This window comes from Hesperophylax consimilis, chromosome 24 (genome assembly GCF_061612785.1).
Source record: "Hesperophylax consimilis isolate HC1 chromosome 24, BYU_Hcon_1.0, whole genome shotgun sequence".
Lineage (NCBI taxonomy): Eukaryota > Metazoa > Arthropoda > Insecta > Trichoptera > Limnephilidae > Hesperophylax > Hesperophylax consimilis.
The window spans coordinates 11,897,893-11,907,971 of NC_142859.1; the positions used below are offsets into that span (position 1 = coordinate 11,897,893).

The 10,079-nt window shown below is 32.9% G+C and overlaps 1 protein-coding gene across 1 annotated transcript; it reads right to left on the reverse strand.

The window, feature by feature from the left end:
- Nucleotides 1-3,283: 3,283 nt before the first annotated feature.
- On the reverse strand, nt 3,284-7,166 carry MED20 (Mediator complex subunit 20). The gene is made up of 3 exons (XM_089646225.1): nt 7,057-7,166; nt 6,575-6,977; nt 3,284-5,224 (listed from the first exon to the last, which is right to left on the reverse strand). Exons 1-3 carry the CDS (start codon nt 7,068-7,070, stop codon nt 5,015-5,017), a joined length of 627 nt encoding a protein of 208 aa, XP_089502351.1. The 5' UTR covers nt 7,071-7,166; the 3' UTR covers nt 3,284-5,014.
- Between the last annotated feature and the right edge of the window lie 2,913 nt (nt 7,167-10,079).

Here is a 10,079-nt window from a genome sequence, read left to right on the forward strand (position 1 = left end):
TCTACACGAAAGGCATTCCCCGAGTTCTTCTTTATTCTATGACCTAGGGCCACTATTTTTTAAGGTCACTTTCACCAATCTTGTTATATTATCAGTGAATAAAATAAACTAGAAATAAAAAAAAATTAAATTATAAAATAAATTTAAACACTTTTTAATCAAATGAATTTGAACTAAATTATCGTAGTTCTAAGGATTGGTATAAATTATTCAGAAAAAAATATTTTAATTCAAATAAATTAGTTTGAGGTGTATAATAAAAATTAAATTGTAACAAATGCCAAATCAGCGCCATTACGCTTTTTGACATTTTAAAGGTCCAGTTAAACGTTGTTTTCAGTCAGTCCTTAGCTTTTTATCAAATTGCAATCAGCTGACAAGCATAACAACGTGACAGTCTTGCTTTTCACAAATGCTGATCACAATCAATTTGTTCAAGAGTTGAAATGGACCTATAATCAGTGTAAGGGACCCTTCAAACGGTAAAAAAATCACTAAATGGCACCGATTGGCAAATTGATGACTATGTTACATTTGAATAGATAAATGATAGTTGGAGAACCTTTGTGTGCTTGGAATAATGGTATTTTGTTGTAAATATTTATAAACATACAATTGCAACTGAAAAAAAAGTGTATGAAGCTTCTGTAATTTAGTGTTAAGTTGAAAACAAACCTTATGATCTTTTTGTACCTACTTAGTCATAGCTAAATTAATGACATTTTATAGCTTTGCAAGGTTAGTCATAGATTCATTATTATTAATAATAGTCTCCAATAGATGTTTGGGGGTCGGGATAGCTCAGATGGTACAGTTGTTGCCCGCTTGCCCAGTTCCTTATACTCTATTTGCTTTAGTTCCTAGAAAAAGTAACATTTTATTGACTGGACAACAATTTTTTTGATAAATAAACAGGTTTGTTGCCGCAATACAAAAGTATGATTTAAAAAACTAAAAGACTCATTGTGGAAAAAAATAGAAAATCTTTGGAAAAAGAAAGAGGTTGGGTAGCACCTGATTGTTCAGAAATGGTCACTAAACATAACTAAAGCCATTTAAAAATAACTTCATTTTGAATGGTGGTTTCTCACCAGGGCCTACCAGTATTTCAATGGAAGATACTCCATTAAGTCATTGATCCATTGGTCTCTTCAAAACCCAAGTTCGCCTTAAAAATACGCTCTATACAGCATCCCCAAAGATGACAGGGACTCCTGTGTGGAGTTAATGTTATAAAAAAGGGGGGCAGTACTGATGGAGGGACTAACTCTTCCACACTGAAACGAGGTGCAAATATTGTACACTTAAAACCCCAAGGACAACCGCCAAATAAAGACTTGCACACATTGCTGACTTCGGTTGTCGGTGCATGGGTGCGTGCAAGTAATTACGTATTCTTGCGTAGTGCGTAAAATCATTAAATTTCAATGAACTATCAATTTTAAAAATTGGTACTGACAAGTATAAATCATGTCAATTCCTTATTTGAAATGTGAAATTTTTTTGTTTAAATGTTTGACAGAGGTCGTAATTTTTCGAGTATATTAACATTCGAAAAGTAAATTTCTTCTTTTGAAAGGCAAATATTTTATTTATAAATACTTTCAGCTTCACAAATCCTACAATTATAATGTTCCGTGATTTTTCACAGGTCTGTGCTAGTATTAATAATATTTTGATCGTGATAGCTTAGATATTTAAATTAAGAACTTAGAAAGATATTAGTTCCACGTGTTATAATTAAATATATGTTGCTTTTGTAGAATTTCCGGAAACCTTTTAAAACTCATAAAACATACAATGGGACTTTTTTCCTCATTTAAAAAGAGGGTATTCTTGAACAAACTCCATTTGTACTATGGATTATTGTTCTGCTTGTATGTAAAATTTAAAAGTGATGACAATAAAACAAAGAAAAATAAATAAAATAGTTTTATTTAAATATCGAAACACCATTTCACGAAAAACAACACTGAAAAATTACTTTTTGAGTTTTTGCTTATAACCATTATTGAATCTGTCAATCTGTAAATGTGTCACTTAGAATGGATTAATTCACAGAATTAAAATAATTAACCAAATTTCAAAGATAATTCTCAAGTTCTTCTATTATTTCATTTCTGTGAAGTAACTGGCCCAAAATGATATATGTAGAAACAGAACTTGAAAAGGACTCTCACACAACTTTAAAATTAACGCTGAAAATTTATAAATCATTCAAATTCTGTGAAAAAACCCGTCCTTAGAATAATGGTGGTGTAACTCCAGTTTTCGAATTAAATAAAAACCATTAATTTAATGTTATAATGGATTAAAAACTTCAGATCCCGATCTACACAGACAAGCATTCTGGGGAGTCCTGTCTAATCTTCTAGCTCCGTGTTTAAAGCTTAGAGATACGGATGCAACCTTCTGTTACGCTCAGTGTTGCCAAGTTAGCATATTATATGCTAAATTTGGCATAATTACTCCATGTTTAGCATAACTATTATGCTTTTAGCATATAGCATTTATTTTTATAGAAACATAAAAATATTAAAAACCAATTTTTTAACTAACAAAAATGATATCGATTGAAAAACTGGTGTCTCAATGGAGAAACATAGTTCACATTAAATGGGAATCCTTGACTTCCACTGTAGAGTGTTGGAATGAAGTCATTCAATATAAAGATGCAGCTAATAATAACCCCTTCGGTGATTTATGTCAGTTTACAATGTCTATTTTAACATTGCCGCATTCAAAAGCGGACATTGAACGTGTATTTAGCCAAATAAGTCTGGTCAAAACAAAACTCCGAAATCGTTTGGTGGTGAGAACCCTGAATGCCATTTTGTACGTGAGATTTGGCCTAAAGAGAGCAGGAAAGTGCTGTTATTCTTACACTGTTCCTGACGAAGTACTACGCTGCATTGGGACCAAAGAAAGTTACGACTCCGTCTCTCAGCCTTCCACATCAGCTGCTGTTAATGAAGAAGAAGCAGATGAAGATGAAGATGAAGATGAAGATGAAGATGAAGATGAAGATGAAGATATTGATATTTTATTTCACTGATTTTATTTCTAAGTTAAATTTATGTTAGCTTTTTTTGGCATTTATTAAAGTAATTTAGCATTTTTCTGGCATATTTTTCCCATCACTCTATTTCTCAACAAATACTAAGTTAAATTTATGTTGGCATTTTTGGCATTTTTTAAAGGAATTTAGCATATTTTTCCCATCACTCTAGCATATTTTGAAGTAGTTGAGTTGGCAACACTGGTTACACTCTTCAGTGTGGCGACGCACAGTGTCGCAAAAAGGTGTTGTTGCGGACATGATCTATTTATGAGAAAACTGTGGGGTATTTTTTCATGAAAATTTTCACATTCCTTCTAGATAAATGTAGCATTAATAAAAACAAAAATGATTTCTCTAACATGGAAATTGTGTTATTTATTTTTGTAATTTATAGGTGAAATGTTCATTTTATTTGTTTTACTGGTTTTTTGTTATTTCAACTTTTGAGATTATTGTAGTACTAAGAAATAAAGGTTTTTGGAATTGAGGTTAAAATACTGAAAAAAATCCTGAACCTCTGAAATAGGATAAATTTTTTTTTTATGTATTTTATAATCGTTTACACATTATGTTCTGGATGGAGTAACATAGGTAAAAATAGGTGCATAAAAATAAGATGTAGGTTCTAAATTGAAATGGAAACATATCTCTCGGAAACAAAGTTCTTTTACCATCAGTATGTTTTGTCCATTAAAATGATTTTTTTTTTATTATAAAAATTATGAAATCAAAATAAAAACAAAACTTGAGTATTGAAAATTTATTGGGTTAAAATTTTATTTAAAGTTTCGTTTCCAATATTTATTTATTTCTTAAAATGTTTTTAACAGGTCAAAAACATGTATCCTTACTGGGGTTATTATTTATGAAATTTTCATTAATTTCTTTCGATTCTTTTAATATTATTCTGGCCTAAATATTTTGTATGGTGGAACAGACATTTGTAGGAGACATACATAAATGGACCCCATAAGGCTTATGAAGGAACAAAAAATACTCACTATTGTTGTGTACAATTTATATAATATAATATTAATTACAGATAGATTATTTTATTATTACACTACACAAGAAGTTTAAAAAAAGGACTTTTTGATAGTAAAAATTCCTTATATATTATACACATCAACAAATCCAGGATCTGATTGAAACAGTGGTTCTCAAATAATGTCTCGAAAAGATAAAGATTCACCTAATTAAAACATTTGCCTAACACACTTAAAACAGTTCTTGTTAGCACTTCATTAAATCAAATAAATACAATTTCATGTATGTACATTTATTTTGTTTCCATTCCTGAGATGAAATGTGACAAAAATGCAGTCAACCCTTTCAGACCCGTACATATACTTGAAAATACATAGATTTTCAGAATTTTTTCATTTTCCAATTGCTGGCAATACTGGCTTTGGGGACTATTTTTTCATTGGTTCCTAGCTTCTCATACAGGTTATAACCATACTTATAATTAGATTGGTGATGTTTGTGTTTAACTCCAATTTCTGCACAGTTTTATTAAAGGGAATTAAAGGAATGTATTTATTGTTTTTTTTTTCATTAATGCTGTTTAGAAATATGGGTAATTTTTTCAAAGTAGCTGCCTAACTAACATAATACGGTTTTTTTTTTAAATAACACTTCGATTCAACTTAATTGATAATTGATGGATATTTCAGGCGACTAATTATTGCTTATAATAATTTGTTAATTGATAATGTCTGAGGTATCGAAAAAAAAAAAACTAAAACTCTGTAAGGTCTATCTATAATAAATATATTTTGCCACTGCCACCTCAAATTCGGGTCTGAAGGGTTTAAAAAGAAGAAAAAGACAGAGGCCACTCAATGTCACCCACTTTTGCAACAATTCATCCTCATATTAATGTAAGAAAAGAAATGAACCAATAGTCCTCAACACTTCACCAAAACAGGCACATTCAGTCTATTATGTTGTTCAGCTGGGCCTCAGGCTCATGGACTTGCGGTAGGCGCTGAAGTTCTCCAGGTATTGGTGGATGGTGTCCATGGGTTGGTAGACCTCGTTGATGCGGCTTAGCACATAGGGCGGGGGCTGCGGGGGTGCCAGGGTGCCCAGGAAACCCTGCGTGAACTCACGTAGCAGCTCCCACACTGCGCTGGGTACGACGCACGGACGATACTCCACCTGGAACCATTTTAAATAAATTGCATTAACGGGGTGATTAACCCTTAGCGTACCACTTAAAATGCTGAGTGGCCGGCCATACATCGGCTGACCGGCGAAACGGCAAGCTAGAATAATATTGAACTCCTTTGTACAACAGAACTCTCTATGATAACTTGTATTGTACCTGCTTATATTGTTCATACTCAGCTTATTATGTTATATACTCTTACTATTGTACTCCTGAACAACTGACCTATAACAATGAATACAAGTAAAAAGCCTTCAAGGCGTGAATAAATAAATAAATATTAAGATATATAATTTCCTTGCCAAGCAAATAAAATTATTTTAGTATGCTAGGTGCATTTTATAAGGTTCAAATACAAGAAAATCGAGGCATGTGCAATGAGTTCCTAGCAAATCCGTTATGGATTTGTTGGCATTCCATGGGCTAAGCACCCTTGAGGCGGTATTTCACAAAAATGGCGTTATACTAGGACAGGCGTTATATAGGACATGGCAAGTCAAGTGAATGAAATACTTTGGTCGGTTTGTGTTGAGAGACCTTATTCATAACAAACCTTCATCAGTTCCAATTTGGAAAATATCACACAGTTATGCACAGGAAATTTTATTATTGAAGAAAGCAATCACTTAAAATTATAATTAAATTACAAAATCAAAAAACCTTTAGTATGTAAAATAACAAAGCATAAAGGGTATGGCTTACAGCGCGGTCGGTAATAATGTTCCCTGTCAAAATGTTCCCATTAAAAATGTTCCCATTAAAAATGTTCCCATATGTATAAAATTATTCATAATGCATATGAATAATACTTATTCATGATGCATATAAATAATAATTATTCATAAAATGTCCCCAGTTAAAATATTCCCCACCAAAATGTCCTGGTCAAAATGCTACTTGCAAAAATGTTTCTAATTAATGTCGCACAGTGGAAAGAACTCAAATATATATCACAATAACAATAAATAAATTTATTAAAAGGTTAGGTTATGTTAGGAACAATTTGGCAATGAATATTATTACTGGGAAAGTTTGGACTGGGGACATTTTTACTGGGGACATTTTGCAGGGAACCCTGTCACCGGGAACATTGTTACCTGGAACCAGCTTACAGGTACATCCCATATCTTACAGCTAACCCAATTACTGAAAAGTTACTTTTTTTAACCACTTTATTATAAACTACACATTATTAGTTTATAATAATACTGCCCTGAAGAAGATTAGGAGATAAACGAAACTAGTTGACATAATGTAGAAACATATTGTTAAATTGAACTTCATTCAGTGGCATTAATTTAATTTCTTTTTTTGTCAATTTTTAAAAAATATACACTCACTTCAATCAGAACACCTTTGAAGGTTTGATTCATGGTCACGGATCCCAATTTGATGCAAAAATCTCCCAACTCAAACCTAGGGCCCTTGGATTCAATTTTGGTTTGTTTCTTCGATGTGTAATGGTTAGCCAATTTAATCATCAGCAGGTCAAAGAGTCCATCGGCTACAAGATGTATTGTTTTGTTCCCACTCTCTAAGATTGAGAAAACAGAAGCCGGCTGTTCAGAATTGTGGAGTATGTGAACCGTTTTATGAGGACCCATCTGTGGTAAAGACATGAATGTCTCACAATCCACTAGAAATTGTCCGTTTTGAGTAGCGCCCAAGGCGAGAATTCTTTTAGACAAGAACTCTATTACCTGAGGGCCCGTTTTATTCTCCGCTACGGGATACTGCTGCAAACTGAAACCAAAAAGACATCCATGACAACTCGATAAAACCATACATTTAATGCAGAAATTCTGATAAATATGAGACTTACATGGTGACACCCATTGTTAAATTATTAAACTCTGACTTTGGTGTTCAGTCCGAGTTCGAAATATCACAAACCAAACAAAGTCTATAGGTTATCACTGCTTTGACGTTTCGGACATTTTTGAAATATAGATAATATGGTGATTTGCAATCATAGACTAAAAGCACGATAATTCTAAAGCTTCGTATCTGTAGCTTCGACTCACCTGAACTCACCTCAAAATAAAAATTATCATAGCCGACGGTGTCGACAAAATAATGTAGAAAAAATTAGACAGTGCTTCGGTTGTTTAAAATGTTAATGGCATAATGTGGCTCATAATTTGAAAATGAATATGAAATTAGTGATCGTTTCGAAGGAGATTATTCTACTTGCATCATATTCGAAGACACTTTTTGTTGTTATTTTTATTATTTATTGTTTGCACAGAAGGTTTTTGTTGCATTAAACAGCCATTTATTAAATGTTAAATCAAAAAAATATAAAACCAAATTCAAGAATCAAAATTAAAAATAACGAAAACTTTAAGCAATTGAATTCGAATTGTTGTTTTTTCCGCCGGACTTTGACTTTGATGTTTGTTTACAACGATCTGTGTTTATTCAAAAATACTGAATTAATGTTTGATGTTGATCTTTGGGTTTTTAACCACACCTCTGAGTGGAGAGAACTTTTAAGTTCGGTTCGCAAACAAGACACAATAGATGATGGTACTAACCAGTGGCGGTTCTTTATAGGGGGACGATGGTTTTTGTCCCCTCAGATATTCTCGAAACCTACTTACAACTAAATACAACGAAACCAACTACAGTTAAAAGTGACCGAGGGGGATAGGGTCCCATTAGCTCAGTAGTAGAGCGGTGTCCCGGCAAGACAAGGGTCCTGGGTTCGAGTCCTAGATGTGACTGTATCCTTTTCTGATTTTTCTGTTTCAGATTTTCGTTTAGAAATCGCTAATATTGTCTTCAATAATTAAATTATATTAATGTGACCGCACCGTTTCGCAATTAGTTCTTTAATAGGTAATGCGTAGACTCCGAAACAATAATAACGAGGATCTGTACTAGAACTACGAATTAACCAAATATAATAAAATATCGTTGACATTAAGTATTAACCCTTTCAATACCAGACTTTTTCCAGCCAACGAAAAAAATGTTTGTCTACATTTTTGAGTTCTGTGATTTTTTTCAATATTTTTACAAAAAAAAAAAAAATTTCCATACGGTTTTCGAAATATTTCATGTTCCTGAGGAAGAACATTGGGGCTTAGGGGGTGTAAGTCAAAGAACCGGTAGTACAAGGAGCATACACACTTTTAAAGTGTTTTTAATTGTTTAAACAGAAAATAAATACACAAAAATCAATTCAATTAATCTGTAAAGGCAAGCATATTAAATTGCAATTTAATATTATGCCAAAATAATTTTATTAAAAAAGAAAAAATCTAAATATATATTTTTTTTTAAAAACGGACCATTACCCTAAATTAACGTAAGAAAAACAAATAGAACAAAAAATATTAGTGGTGAAATAAAACAAAACAATTTCTTTCTCTTTGGAGACACACACCGACATTCGTGTTTTTGCCCGTGTAAATTTCAAAATCAAAGACGAGCCCACCGACTCCCGCTCGGGATAAAATTTTGATGCCCCACTTGTGTGGCTTGTTTTTAATATATTGTTTCAAATTACTTCTCCCTTTGAACGGTATCATGAGCTCGTCTACAGAATTGAATTCCTCAGGTTCGATCTTGGCCATATTTTCAAGGAGGGCATTTACCATCGGCCTTATTTGAAATAATTTGTCGTAACCCTCTTGTCCTCTTGGAATCAACGAGCTATTGTGATTTAAATGAAGACACCAGCGTAACTCAGTGAAACGATTTCTAGGCATGACATCAACGGTGAGAGAGAGCCTCGTATCATTGGCCCAGTAAAGGTGGAATGCCGGATACTTAAGGATACCCATCATGATGTGGTGTTGACGCTGGTGCTATTTTCTTGAGCGAATACAAATTTGTCTGCTCAACAATATTTTTTATAATATTTTCATCTATGAAACATAAAAAATATTGTAGAGCAGACATATCCAGTGGTGGTTTTGAGAAAGTAACATCACAGTAGGAGTCCACATGATCGACATCTTTCTTGATCCACCGTAGATCGGTTCTCCGTCCATGGGAAGCTGAGGCTTCACTGGGCTGTTCTTGAGGCACGGTGCAGGACTCTAGCTCGTCTTCCACTGGCTGCTGCCTCTCTTCCAAAGTCTATAATTAAAAATATATACTTTATGGTTTCATTTAAAACCCAAATTTGTTCATATTTAAATCTACTTCAAACGCAATAATCGCTGTAATATAACAATAAGAAATAATGACAAAAGTACTAACATGGACTTCCACATCCATTCCAAGAGCTTGGCTCAATGCCTCCACATTGGTTTCCTCTGCAGCATCCTGGAAATATTCAACCGACCAGCCCTCTTCATCTCCATCTTCCAACTCCAACTCCACGTCGGAAATATCTCCTTCCAGCATCACGGTGATCTCCTCATGTGTCAAACCACGATGCTCCATCTATAAAAATGAATAAAATAAGTTAAAATCTACCGGAAAATAATAAAATAAATTAATATATCTTGAAAGAATCAAATAAAAACAAGTAAAACAATATTAAAGGCCAAAGAAAGATTTCTATGAAAAACATCCACGAACGACCAAAGTGCCAGCTCAGGAACATGAATGTTATTACCGAAAACAAAATGAAAAACCAATGTTTTTGAATGAAAATCATATTTACATATCAGATTAGACATGTATATACAATATAATAATTATTTTCAACAAAAATATGCGATTTCTTACCTTTAAAATAATGTTGAAATCCGAGAAATGTCAAACCGTTAAAAGCTGCAAAACACGCGTTTTTAATTCGTAATAACAGTAATATTATGTGTTTCCAGTACGACATTTTTTGTTCTATTCCTTATAAACAATATCTTCCTCAAGCAATATGCAAAATAC

Bases quoted from the DNA above. Each gene is read 5' to 3' on its own strand.
- MED20 (XM_089646225.1), bottom strand. The intron at 5,225-6,574 runs GTGAGTGTATAT...AAATGGTTCCAG, and splicing joins TCAAAGGTGTTCTGATTGAA to GTGGAGTATCGTCCGTGCGT.